This window comes from Branchiostoma floridae, chromosome 19 (assembly GCF_000003815.2).
Source record: "Branchiostoma floridae strain S238N-H82 chromosome 19, Bfl_VNyyK, whole genome shotgun sequence".
Lineage (NCBI taxonomy): Eukaryota > Metazoa > Chordata > Leptocardii > Amphioxiformes > Branchiostomatidae > Branchiostoma > Branchiostoma floridae.
In genome coordinates this window covers 4,483,819-4,498,301 of record NC_049997.1, presented here as the reverse complement: position 1 = coordinate 4,498,301, position 14,483 = coordinate 4,483,819, and the positions used below count along the sequence as shown (strand labels likewise).

Below are 14,483 nucleotides of genomic sequence, written 5' to 3'. Positions count from 1 at the left end.
CTAGCATTCTAACTTAAATACACAAACAGGATAAATAAATACCTAGAATAAATAACAACAAGAATTCTACATTGGTGAGACATAATGCTCAATTATCAACAAGATATCTTGAACACAAATGCCGGCAAACTGAAAACCACCACAAGCATTTTCCCACTCCAGTACGACAGTATGTGACTAGTATGGCAATACCGCATGCTCAATACCACAGAAAACTAATTACATTTTCCGGCAAATCAAAATACATTCCCCGCAAAGTCAAATGTATTTACTGACTAGTAACAGATTAAACATTTATACCCCTACTACAACAATTATCCATTGAAAGACTCTAAACACACAAATAGCACAAACACATTTAGCAACATTCAACTGTGAACATCATAAATTATTACGATTTTGCTATGATAAATAATAAATCAGCACTTAGTTCTGCTAATTACACACACATGTTTGGTCAATACTGTAAATTCATTTATTTTTGGCTGACTTAATATTTCAAGTTGGACTAAGACTAGTAAGATTAAGAGGAAGTGTTTGAAGGTTGAGGTTAGAAAAATATTTCGAAGAGTAGTTATAACATCATATTGGAAATTTTGTGTCATAGATTTGCTATTGAGATATGATCTAACAAAAACTACGAAACTTTCATTTAATTTCATTTATTTATTTAGCCAGGTATGCACACTCAGGGCAAAAGCTAAAGCTAACGTTACAGTAAACATTTCAATATCCATTGTACTTGAAAGGAGAACTATATAGGTTTCTTTGCCTTTAGAAAAAAATGGTTTATCAATTTTTTTCATAAAATAACTGAAGGCCATATCACTGGGATCAGTTAATATTTATAAAAAGAGATTGAAAAAAATCATACGACAATTATGTTTTTTTATTTAAACAATATTTTACAACAATTTCTTAAAACAGCTTTTGGCAACTATTCTTTCGACTCAATGACTGTTGGAATAATTCATTGATATGAAAAATGTAATTGTAAACAAACATCTAAACGACTTAATTCTTCATATGTCAACAAGAAATTATCCAGGCATCTATAAAATTCAGAGTACAAAACTCTGAACATAACATCAAAACACCAGATCACAAGTTACTTCTACTAGTGCTACAAGCAACACCACTTGTTGTTATGTCAACATGTCTGAAATCCTTCTAAAAGTCGCTGTAAAAGACTACACCATCAAAATACATGCGTCAATCAGATAAACCTTACTTAAAACAGACCCCTACTGATAAGCAAAACAACCAAAAAGGCTTGTCGTTTTAAGTAAACACGGGACACAATTCTCACACTTCAGAATCAAGTTCACACTTTGCCCCCCTCCCCACGCTAACACAAACCATGTCTTATACTAATGTATTTGTAGCTTGTAAATATTGTATAAGGGAGGGAATTCCTTACCTAGAGGTTGAGGGGGGTACGCTGCCCCCTCCTGGGGGGTAAGCTGGCCCTCCCGTGGGTTGCATCTCGAAGCCGATCGGAGGCGGGTACGCCGCGCTAGGGTCCCCGGGCCCGACGTAACCTGCTCCGCCACCGTATCCGCTCGCCATCGCTTCTTCTTCTCCGGGACTAATTCTATTCGGCAGAGACGGGTAAAACTGCATTCAACGTACTGGGCAACCGCCCAGCCAAACAAGGTTCAAAGTACAGAGGAGAACGCCCTAGAAAAACACAAAAATCTTGGGCGTACTACGATCGATAAGGACGGATGTCTGTTTCCTCTCTGATGTTTTCAATATGGCCGAAATATGCAAACAAAAGGGCGTGGTTGGGTTAAAGGTCACGGGACGGTACGTTGTTAAAGGTGGGGGTGTGTTTTGTTACCATGGAAAAAGAATATGGTTAATTTATGTTATGTTGAACATTTAAAGAGACTCAGAGTGTCTTATGCGTCAAAAATACATGCAAGAAGGACGTGGTTTAATACTTCATTCATTTCGAGGGACAAAACATTTGTTATGTGGGCGGGGCTGCATTTGGTTGCCATGGTAATAGGGCGTGGTTACTGTGTCACATCCTGAACATCTTTTGACACTCACAGTTTTGAGCATTACATAATAGGTCAAGCTTTTTCGAAACACCAAGATTCGAGTTATTAAACGAAAATATACGTTTTATTCTATGCCATACACACAGTGCATTTTGTTATTAGCTTCAAGCAGATGTTATGAGAAGATCTTTATTTTTTTCACATGCGCAATTTTCTCACGACAGTTGTCACTGAGAAAAACGGCGCAGCCTCAAAATGTTGCGATCTCCCAATATCTGCCTACATGATGGAATTAGACACTGATATTTGTCCGCAAAGTATATGTAGATACATGTAGAAAGATATTAGTTATTACATTTTGATATACAAAGTACTAGTCGTAAGCCAAGCCAGTATTTTCTTTCGACTGAGCTAAAATTGAGACACGACTATAGTTGAACACATGTTGAAGTTATATAGAGCAACATCTGGAATCTGTCGACAAAGTTAACGTGCCTTTCAAGAGCATGGTAACAAATGCAGTGTCCAGTTTCAAGGAGTGCAATGGAAAAACACTTACCAAGCGGTCAAGCCCACTTGAGCCACCCGCCAGGACAATCCGTCCAGCTGTGCGGTCAGTTGGACCAAGGACGTCCTTGGTTGGACCCGTTAGAACTTGAGTCACTCGCTCGCCCGACGCCAAACTTCTGCACGACCCCGGCGCGATTACATGCAGCGTTGCATGCCTTAATTCGTCTTAGGTAGTCGTACGATCTTGGTGTCGCACGACAGTCGTAGGAACTTCATACAGGCTTTGATAGAACATACAAGCATTTGGGGTACAAATCCAACTGATCTTTGTACGATCGACACATACACAACTCTATCCCAAGGGTTATGCGATCGTAGGCCGATCGCGCGAGGAATATCATATATGGGCAAGACCTAGATAAACTCACTGACCATTGCAATGGCACGACGAATTGTGCTTTCTTGAATGGCGATAGCTTTAACAGTAGAGACAGTGCCGCCACCACTGTGCCCATGTACCGACCGGAATCAAATCAGGGTTGAAGGAACGAGGAAAAATCGAAGACAATCTCATTTTCTACACGAAGACAACAGGAAACGCAAACCATGTAGAACCAATACGAGATTGTTCGAAAGAAACTCTTGATATTATCTAATTATGGAAGAGCCCTTTGATATTTTTGGAACGAATTACATCTTAAATAGAAAATTATGACCTTTCATGTCAGAGCATCAAATTAAAGCATAATTAATTCATCTAGATTTATATTTGCTCCATGAATAGATATGCTGTACTGAAATATTCCATTTATTTTCTCGAATAACTTGTGATTTAGGTTGCCTCATATGTAATCGCAATAAAAATACCTTTGTACTTTATTTCAATCTGAAAAAAAATACTGTAATTAATTAAGTTTTAATTGTGGGTTGGTATATCTTACTAATTTCTTAGCGATGATTTTCCCATCCACAAACGATGACACAGCAAAAATGCGTTTTCAGTGCATTGCGTCTGGTATATCATATAACGTCCTTGGTATATAGAAGTCATAGAATTGTTCAAGTAGCGAACGTAAAACACCTCGAAAAACCCCTTTTTTATGTCCTTGCGAGAAAACATTGTAAACGTTTTGAGATAAAGTTATCAATATAAGCGAGGCTCGGGCGATTGCCGCAGAGTCGTCGTCCGATCAATTTTCGCCAAATGGGGCAGGGGTATAAAGGGACTGATCACATCACGACGTTGAAACACTGGCTAAGTCGATGGGCAAGGATGCTCAAATAAATGCTACAAGATGGCAAAACCCTACTGTGACGATTTTACACCAATCTACCAGTCTAACTTTACTATGCCACTACAAATTGAAGCTGGTAGATACAAACAGACTCCTCCAGAGGACAAAATATTAATCTGCTGTAACAATAATTATGTAGAAAGCTTTTGTACGATGTAGTGGAAAAAACTGTAATTTGATTTTGTATAGACGGTGTTTCAGAAGAGGAAAGAGACTGCAGTGTATAGAATATGGCATTTCTCTCTACACTTCTAGTAAAATCTGTATGAATTTAGCCCATGCTGGGCATGGGTATGTAATGAAGATAATTGTCATTGGCAATCAGGCTGTACATGATAAATGACTAGCTGTAATGTAAGGGATGCGCTGTATACTTATGTTTTATTGTCTACGTCAACGGGTACTTTTTTTCAAATGTACGTTGACATGTGACCCAAAAATTGAATTGGATCGGAGACATGTCTAAATGTTACTGTATCACTATGTAGACGATGAGTGAACTCGACAATGTTACCGATTTTACCAATAAATTATCCTATACTATTTTGGTAAATAGAACCATGGCAGTCCGTGCATTGCTAAAACGGTGACAATTATTATTCAGAACCCGTTACTCATTAATCGATTTTCATATTTCGGGCCCTGTACTTGCAATTAGGAGATAGTTAGAAAACTATATCGCTCTTATGTATACATCACCAAATTAGACAGACTGCATTAACCCTAGAGCTCCTTATAAATAATTGTCATCTTCCAAGCAATAGTTTCTTTTTTTAAACAACAAATTTTCATATCAAGCTGTAACTAGATTTTATCAAAGAGGTTTGAATTTGGAGGTTTTATCAAGATTTTATCAAACCTCCTTGATCAAACTGTTTGATTCAAGGAAACCGTTTTTTGAATCTTTACATAGTTTGAAAAGCAATTTTGAAATTCCCGTGATTTTGTTCCGATTTTGTAACGAATATCTAAAATGCAAAATCTATAGTAACATGCATCGAAGTATTTGCTTTAATACATGCTTTTCCTGTATTAAGTGCCATCATTAGCTACTTTCCATTTGAAGACCTTGTGGAGGATTTTTTTTGCTTAATTAAAGCTGACGCCAAAGATTGTGCCGCACCGTCTGAATGTGAGCGCCAATTATGCCTCATGGCCATTTTATGATCCACAAGTTGCTCTGCAGTTTTTAGTAATACCGCCAGAGGGTGTAAATGTAAAGGATCGGTCCCACTCACTGTGACCATCCGTGGATAATCGTCGCTTTATCATCATCATGGGCTACAGTGCCCTTATTCCCCTATTTAAACAAGAATAGCGAATATATACACAATTGAAATGGCGAAGATTGTCTTTTACAATATTATTCGAGGTAAACATACGACAAAAATAAGTAAGGCTTGAAAAGAATGGACTTTTTGCCGGATTTTCTATATTTTTTTCGCCCTCATGCATTAATTTTGTGGTCTCCGTAGGATGTCATCCATAAAATTAAGACAGTGTGGCCTAAAGCCATTTATGGGGACGAAATTTCCACTTCCCGGTCATTCATAATTTAGTCGCAGTTTTTTTTTTTTTCACGTATTGTTTTACACATCAATACGCAACAGAACACGACAATTGCACATCGAGTCACACATAGGGAAACGCAGCATCTAAAAACATCAAACGGTCCCAAGTAGTTCAGAATAGAGCAGCAAAGCTGCAATTTGCCCTACATGAAGTGAAGCTAAAACAGAAAGCACAACAATGCTACCTACATACTACGTTCGTTCGTTCGTTCGTCCCATACTACGTATGAGCTTGTAAAGTAAACCATGTGACTAAGTCAACGAGGGGGCGTTGACACCATAGGTTTACCTGACAAGCTGACTATGTGTAATAATTAACCCCGTGGCTGTCATGTGACAGCGACTGAAAGGGGGCATGGTCCAAAGCAAGGAGTCTTCTACACTCCTTTAAGAATCCAGCTACTTCTCGCCTGCTTTAATTTCATCATTCTTGAAGGGACAGTGTTGTTACAGAACGGAACATTCCGTTCATTTTTTTAGGAACTTGGGTTTCAGTTCTGTCGCCAACGTGATATGTCACAAGGTAAGAGGTCAACTATTATAGGTGAAGAACTAACTTGTTTTCCTACCATATTTTGCTTGGGGCCCGGTCAAATTCGCCCTACGATTGTAGCACGATTGCAAACCTATAGCATTCTTATTAAGATTGCCATACATAAGTCTTGTAACATTCACCTTTCTTGTTACATGGAAATGTTGTCTTATAGATCATTGTCGGTGGTTGGTCCTGTCACAGCCTGCTTGAAAATTATACGGCATCCAAACCATACGACGACCCACGACAAATTTGACCTCCCCGCTAGTTATCAGAGTACAGCTCTGTGGCGTAAACATATTTGTATTGAAGTCAATCTGGTGTAAATACGAAACTTGTGTATGTGGATACAAGTGACATATATGCGGAAGAATGATTCAACTCGCGAGGTCGTAAGTTGTATAATTTACTGAGGTAAACTGTCGTATAGTTGGACGGTCTTTCAAAGAGGCCAAATGCCCACATATTTTATCGTTTGTAGCTTTGTTTTAATACATATTATGATCCCCAGAAAGCGTAACGACGGTCAAAAACCATACGTGCATTCGTAACATTTCCTAAAATGTGTCGAAAGGGAAGCTATAGTTTCATATGAAAGTGAAATAAGACTGCAAACTCTCACTTCCCACTCTCTTACTTTACTTCCTGACCAGCATTCGCCCGCGGGACTTTGGCCAATCGCCAAAAATACACATTTGAACCCAACTTCATATACCTATAGTAGTCTCTACTAGGCTAACTACGTACGCTGGAGAGAATATTTGACGTTGGTCTTGAGTGACCATAGCTAGATTTTTCTTTTAAAATGATCCCCTTCCTATTTATGGACTGAGTTTCCTGATGTTACTGACCAAATGTTCTCTTTCTTGTTGAATTCTTCTATCCGTACCTACATAGGAAGGCCTGGCGTAGGGTAGGACTGGGTCACCATAAATGACGGAAATGTTCACTGAGATAAAACTGTTCATAGGTCGTCCTGTGGAGAGTAACATCAATAAAAGCACTTGATGTCCTTTTGAACGTTTGTTTGTTTTATTTGCACAGGAAAAAGGTACATTGAACATTACAATAGATAGAAAAGAAAGAGGGGGAAATAGTGTAAAACGTTTGTTAGGCAACATTCTCTGTAATCGATAAATAATTGAGGCCTAACCTCTGCTTGGAGAGTACACTTCCCTGGTATGAAGTCCTGGTGGAGGCCACTCAGGAAGAATACTCTCCACACAACACCCACTCACAAGTAAACGTCACACAATATAGTGCTTTTTTTAGCAAATATTTAAAAAAAATGTTGTGCTTGCATCCTTCCAGTTGAAATGAATGCAGAACCTATGCCGTTTGGGTCCGTCCAACACAAGGGGACTGGGCATGCGCAGAAGAAGGGTCTGACGGTGATCACGGCTGCCCTGTTCCTGGTGGGAGAAATGGCAGGAAGTGGAGTGCTGGCCCTGCCGAGAGCTGTCGTGGATACAGGTATGTCCAGGCCGACTGATGCCTTGGTCAGATTTCGTTGAAGAGTTCATTAGTCACGTATGTACACAGTTGATAGAATTTTCCTCAAGCAGTGACTACTTTTTAAAGGCAAACAAAGGTACCTCCAAATCTTAAATGGCTATGAGTCCATCTTGTTCGCGGAGTAACATAGTTCTCGCGAGAGTTGTGAGAAGTAGGTCGAGACTTGCGTGGATCTTCTGCCCCCTCACCACGCCTCCTTGCGGAGTAAGGGTAAGTAGGACTTGTTCAGATCTGTAAGGGATGTGGCAACAGCAGGGCATCGAAGCCTCAAAGGTGTCCCGGTGGACTGCTAAATGCCGCGGGAGAATCTCTCGGTGTCCTCACGATGAGCCTATGGCGTCAATATGTGACCTGGTTCCGGGCTGATTTTAACTACAAGTTAAAAGAAAGCCAGGGGCCCGATCACACTCCAGCAGACGCAGGATGCCCCATGGGGCCATTTAGGCTTCACACGCGAAACTGACCACAAAAACACACGTAAACAGCACGGCAGGTCCATTTTTTTCAAAATATTGTGACCAAAGCTATATAAAATTCGGAAAAAAGGGGCCCCTTCGTGTAATGTAACGGCCGTTTATTTCTTCTTCACTTTTGGGTGGGACCCCTACGTTGCCCCGCGGGCCATGCTGTGACTGCCGAGCTTTTTTTGTGTGGATATTTTCAAACTTGAACTTAAAGTCAATCCGGGACCCGGCAAAAAATAGAGACCATGCATGGCCTAATAGTGCATCAGAAGCAACAAAATGCACCCCACGGGGTTTTGCCTTTGCAGTGATACTGTCTGCGCATCCGTAATGACTATTTCATGTATCATTACTCTGACATCTCTATGATATTCTATACTGCAGGCTGGAACGGTGTGGTAATGCTGATACTGTGCTGCGCGGTGGCGGGACATAACGGCATCATGCTGGGCAGGTGTTGGAACATCCTACAGCTCCGCTGGCCGGAGTACAGGGACCACGTCAGGGACCCCTACCCGGCCATCGGCGAGAGGGCTTTCGGGAAGGTTGGAAAGTAAGTGGATCATAAAGGACATTTTATCTTTTTTCCATATCTATAGACTACTTGTACAAACATGCTGTCATGCTTTCTTTAACGCTCCATAAATTGTATCATGAGATATTGATGCTGACCCGCCAGACTGCAACATATCGTCAGTGGTGGGCCCAAAATGTAACCTTGCTGAACCCCGGCCCAGCAGTTGAAGGCTGTTCAGTATGATGTACACATGTATGGGGGTTGAAAGAGAGCAAGAAAAAGTAACACAAGTCGTAAAAAACAACCAACTTCATGATTTCATACCAAAATATACTACCAGCTTATCCTTTCCGTGCCAGCAACACATGACTCATTTATTATCATATTATCATTGGTGGGCCAAGCAAGTAACCCTGAGGAACCCTAGAAGGTTGCATTGATGACATAGGGTATGGGGTTTAGGATGAAACAGCAGAAGACACCTTACAGTATGTAAAAGGTAGAAACCACAAATGTTGTTGCAGGTGGACCAAGGATGCAGCCTTTAAGAACTCTACGTCTGTAGAATTATAAGAAATGTGAGGTAAAAGAAGAGATAGTTTTACAATAGACACTGTACTGTTACTCAACCCAGACGATTCGGGACGTAGTTAACAAGATTTTCCGATTTAAAATCTCCGTCAGTATTCAATCATTTCTTTTCTGTCTTCCAACAGGGTTGCAGTGAGCGTTTGTGTGAACATAACGTTGTTTGGCGTGGCAACAGTGTTCCTGTTGTTGGCAGCGGAGAACCTACAGACCCTGGTGCAGGACCTGTCTCCTCACAATAGCACATTCTCCTTCTGTTTCTGGCTTATCATCCTCGCGGGGGCGCTCACACCATTCACTTGGCTCGGGTCACCCAAAGATTTCTGGTGAGCTAATGATAGTATTGTTCTTGATACTAACACGCCTTATGTTATAGGAGCGATCAGTGACAAAGTTTGTTTTTTTTCAATATAGAGCATACTATAGTATATGTCAGTGGAGGCCCAAATATGTAGCCTTGCTGAACCCCATAAGATATTAGTATAGCTTACGGTGCTTTATTAGAACTACGTTTGAAATCACTGTTTTACACCTGTGGTAGGCCAAATATGTATCCTTGAGGAACCCCATCATATGCAGAGGTTGTTATTACCAAACAGTGTATTGTATCCAATTTTGACTTGAATTTTCGTACTTTTTATTTTAGGCCAGCGGCTGTTGCTGCCACTGTTGCCACGGTCTTGGCCTGTGTCCTGATGTTTATTGGGGTTCTTGTGGACATACCAAACTTCAAACATGCAAAGGACCAACAAGAGGACATTAAGGTACACTTTGTACACTGATAATTCTAAAAGCCACAGGAGAGGTGAAAGTTGAAAGAGCAATATGATAGACCATCACACCGTGATCCCACAGCACACTGGGAGACGTGTTGCACTATAGGTATTGCGAGGGGGACAGTATCATTACCATGACATCATGGGACAGGACCATACACAGTACGCATGCACAAAACACGCGTTGCCATAGCGATGATGTTGTTTTCTACCTACTAGGTATACCCATAGCACCATGGTTCATGCTATTGCATTCGTAAAAAGGTCTAAATGGAATTATGTTTTCTGATATACTTTACGCTAACACGTATTACAATTCAACAGACGTTTCCAAACAAACAAACAAACAAACAGTTTTTTTAATCCTTCTTTTCCAGGCGGTATTCCTAACGTTCGGAACTATTCTGTTCGCGTTCGGCGGAGCGTCCACATTTCCCACAATTCAACACGACATGAAAGAGCCAGAGAAATTCTACAGATCAGTCGTCTTGGCGTTTGCAGGTATGTTAGAAGGGATGTGTATATTTGTTGTTGCGTGGGGGTATTCGCGTAAAGGTTTTGGCAACGTACCAGGGGCAGAGCTTGCTGTTTGTATGTCGAGTTGGGTGTGTTTGCGAATAGGCCTCAAATGATCGTGATTTCATCCAGTTAACGAATTAATTGTCTCTTTGTCTGTTTCTTTGTCAGTGTTTATGTTAGCTTGCAGTAGAAAACGTCCAATATTGTGGGCTCACCAAAATTTTCCCCAACCCTTTAGCCGACGTCAATGTACATGATCCACCACTTGAACACGTGACTTCATAATTACGTGGCGTTACGAACACTTGACTTAGTGATCCCGTACTCTAGGCTTTAGAAACACGTAACTTTAACTTGATTGACTGAAAGATTTGTGATTGATTTAAATGGGAAAATTACGGCAAGTATACACATTTATGCTGACATACATGCTACTACCCCCCCCCCCCCCCAGCTTTGCTGCTGATGTACCTCCCAGTGTCCATTGCGGGTTTCCTGGTCTACAAGTCGGAGTGTGACAACAACATCCTGTCTACCCTGACGGCGGGGGGTCTGAAGTACGCTTCTCTCATCCTCATCACGTTACACCTCATCTTCGCCTTCATCATCGTCATCAACCCGGTCTGTCAGGAGCTGGAGGAACGACTCAGGATAGCCAACAGTAAGTCCACTTGATTCTCAGCAATAGACATCTTCCTACGCAGGGACACCCAACGGCGAAACCGCCTGTCTGGATGTACGCTGCTTTCTCAACCGTCACCCTTAGTTCCTGACCGTCAGAGTCTGCTTAAAAATACTAACGAGCTTACCCTTATATATGCGAAATCCTTTTTGAAAACTGAAAGGCCTATTCTCTGATTGGCTTACAGCTGGTTTGTGGCGACGCCCATGGGAACTAAGAGTGACGGTTGAGAAAGCAGGGTACATCCAGATAGGCAGTTTCGCCGTTGGATGTCCCCGCGTAGGATATGATGCGCAATACATGTAGATAGCAGATTGGATTAAGACGGTTCACGGTTTGAAATACGCATATGCAGGGAGATGCTTAGTATATAATATATCAAAAGTAAAAGCCTCAAATTTTCCTTGTTCAGATTATGCTTGTCCGAACAGGACTTGTCTGTGTCTCAGGAGACATGAACTTTGACAGATAACTCACAATGCGTCTTGCTGCACATGCACAGTTTAAAGGTGGGGTCACACCTGCGTATATATTTAAGGTAACATGTCAGACGAGTCAGCTTGGTCGCTAATCATACTTCTCGGTCAGCTAACTCATCTGGCATGTTATGTATCTATATTTGTCCAATTCGTACCATTTTCCCCGTGACCTGTGGAGCCTGGTAGAGACTAAGAGCTTCATACGCACCTAAAACGGACGTGAATATATACGCATGTGTGACCCCACCTTAAAATATAATCTGGCTTCAATATTCAAAAATGAATTGCTCGATGTTTCTGTTAAGGCTATTGCCTTCAGAATAGCTGACACAGCACTTGGGCACGTGACTTTAAGAACACGTGACTCTAGGGAAATACATGTATGTCTTTGCGATCACGTGACGCAATAAACACGTGGCATTACGAACACGTGATTCCAGTATTGTAATTGAGCAAAGGTCAATAAAAGCCTGTACAGTCCTCATATCGAGGCTCAAAATCTAATTGAGATTGTAACGTCTTTTTTTCTTTCCGTCAGAGTTCGGTATTTTCCGGATTCTACTCCGGACGTGCCTGGGTTGTCTCTCGTTATGAAATCCGAATTGATCGCCTAAAGTAAGCGTTTTCGGTCCAACAAAGAAGAAGCCTTTAGAGGTCTAACAAATGAGCAGCATCTCCTTCAAGATTGTGTAAAACACACGGAACTGGAGGAAGCTTGCAGTCGTCTGCGCTGCAAAATAAAAAAAAGTAAAATGGTCACGTCGAGGTCAATTTTCCTCTGGCGCCATGTCAGCAAAATATTGTGTAACTGTCTTATATACTCAGTAACTTCTCACGTCAAATCTTTCTGTCTTTTGTTTCTGCCAAAGTAAAATGGTCACGTCGAGGTCAATTTTCCTCTGGCGCCATGTCAGCAAAATATTGTGTAACTGTCTTATATACTCAGTAACTTCTCACGTCAAATCTTTCTGTCTTTTGTTTCTGTCAGAGTTCGGTATTTTCCGGATCTTACTCCGGACGTGCCTGGTGGGACTGGTGCTGTTTACCGGAGAGAGTCTGCCTCATTTCGGCGCCATCTTGTCTTTGGTTGGAGGATCGACCATCACCTGCCTCACTTTCGTCTTCCCCTCCATGTTCTACCTGAAGCTCTCCAGACAGACGAGCCCTGATTGGCCAGAAATGTGAGTTTTCTACGATTTGATCATTAAACGTCCAATAAGGAATGAGTTTGAAGAATAGTGCTAACAATAGAGAGAAATCTTTATGGTATAGTTATCTCTATGGTATATCATTAAGTATGTTCTATGAGAAACACAAACGGTGGTCAGAGTGATACGTAAATATGAGGGAATGCCAAAGTTGTTTTTAATAAACATGGAAATGGTAATAACAACCAACAAATATTTACCTCCATTGAAGCGCTCTAAAGCCCAATGTCCAGCGAAAACGTACGCGTGTACACATCTGATTTTTTTGTCCCTCTTGCGTTTTTACAGAGAAGTGCAGCCGTACGAGTGGGCGTGGCACATAGAGTTCATCCTGATTGGTGTAGTGGGCGGCATAGCCTCCACCTACTCCGCTATTGACGGGATCGCCGGCGGCTTCCAAGTGGTCCCCTGTTACGTCAACATGACTGCTGCTGACATGTAGATCTGATAATTATTGCGTAGATTATACATTAAGAGCCGCACACATATTGGCTACTTTCCCTGATAATTGTAAGAAACTAAGAAATGCAATATTGTTTATATAGCCATAAACTTGGCCAAAAAGGCTTCCTTTCAGGCCTTAAGCACTAAAGGAATATATTGGTTTATCCAAATACCATCCGTTGAAGGGACGCCGATAATCTGATCCCCTATGGGGGATATTGGCGTATACGTGATTCCTGTGCAATACAGAAAGGGCGCGCCTCTGAGGTGTCGCCAAAAATATTGTCCAAAATGTATAGAAGGTTTGCGTAAAATCTGATTTATCATGGCTTGCCAGCTTCTTTCTTTGTAAACTCTCATGCCTCTTGCCTTATACAGTACCTATATAACGATAATAGATGTAGGCTATTGTATAGCGCATTAATAAAACTGGGCTATTTTCCATCAAAAACTCTGACTAGTAGTTAACTAAAAGGTTTTACAGAAAATGTAGCCAACATAAGCAAGAATGCGGATATCAAGAACACGTATAGTGACTGCGAGAGAAGGTTTTAAGCTGCGAATGTAAAAAAAAAAACATTGTGCAATTTCTAGAACTCTATTCTTGTTGGTAGAAATGTGCGAAAAAGATTCTTTTAACTGCTACGGCCAAAGGTGCATCATATCAATATGCACCAAAATGCAAAGGTGATATGTGATGTTCTTGATATAGAATATTCGTAAAAATTATCCTTTTCCTTATGTTTCACCGGATCGTTCTCTTTTAAAAAGCTGCTTTAATATATTTTTGTTATTTTGATATTTTTTGTCTAATCATTGTCTTGTAATGTACTTTTAGTAATTGTTGTTGCAAACTGTTTCAATAAACGTGTTTGCGAGACAGAATATCTATTTTACATTTCAGCTCGTCTTATGCAACTGTATACAGGGCCTTAAGTTGCAGTCACAATGTTTAAAAAGTCCGTACGGGGTCCGTATTGACATTTTTTTTTTCAAATGCAGAAGTTCGCAGAAATAGTCAATACGCACCTCATGCGTTTTGTGCCAGTTCCAGTTACGTGTACCGGGCCGTACTGTCCGTATGCCTGCATACCCCAAACTGACACACAACGATTGAGATGCGAACGTGGTTCGCTTTTAATTCATGCGTACGAATACGGCTGCATATGGAAAATGTCAATACAGGCCTCGTACGGACTTTATAGAATCTTTATTGCAGATTCCTGCCCGAGGGCTAATTGCATACAATGTAAAGCAGTAGTGGTATACATAATAATACATAACAAAGAAGGAAAATGATACTCATAGATAAATCAAAAGGGAATAGCGACTAATCTAAATCTATTTCTACGTTATTACGCTATTTGATAT

The 14,483-nt window shown here is 40.9% G+C and overlaps 2 protein-coding genes across 4 annotated transcripts in view; one reads left to right on the top strand and one right to left on the bottom strand.

The window, feature by feature from the left end:
* The window catches only part of LOC118406393 (anoctamin-4-like), a 60,518-nt gene extending 58,861 nt beyond the window's left edge, over window positions 1-1,657 (bottom strand). Inside the window, exon 1 of one of the 2 annotated variants that reach the window (XM_035806432.1) lies at window positions 1,421-1,657. The gene's annotated coding sequence lies outside the window, so the exon portion shown is untranslated. The remainder of the gene's footprint in view (window positions 1-1,420) is intronic. The other variant, XM_035806431.1, reaches the window with a different exon arrangement.
* Window positions 1-14,287, top strand: part of LOC118406395 (amino acid transporter AVT1J-like) — a 16,757-nt gene extending 2,470 nt beyond the window's left edge. The window contains exons 1-9 of one of the 2 annotated variants that reach the window (XM_035806434.1): window positions 5,714-5,908; window positions 7,232-7,393; window positions 8,284-8,452; window positions 9,133-9,330; window positions 9,651-9,768; window positions 10,158-10,281; window positions 10,754-10,960; window positions 12,449-12,641; window positions 12,957-14,286. In XM_035806434.1, coding sequence (XP_035662327.1) covers window positions 5,899-5,908; window positions 7,232-7,393; window positions 8,284-8,452; window positions 9,133-9,330; window positions 9,651-9,768; window positions 10,158-10,281; window positions 10,754-10,960; window positions 12,449-12,641; window positions 12,957-13,110 — 1,335 coding nt within the window. In that variant the 5' untranslated portion in view covers window positions 5,714-5,898 and the 3' untranslated portion in view covers window positions 13,111-14,286. Of the gene's footprint in view, window positions 1-5,713; window positions 5,909-7,231; window positions 7,394-8,283; window positions 8,453-9,132; window positions 9,331-9,650; window positions 9,769-10,157; window positions 10,282-10,753; window positions 10,961-12,448; window positions 12,642-12,956 lie in introns of those variants that run through there. The other variant, XM_035806433.1, reaches the window with a different exon arrangement.
* Window positions 14,288-14,483: the final 196 nt, after the last annotated feature.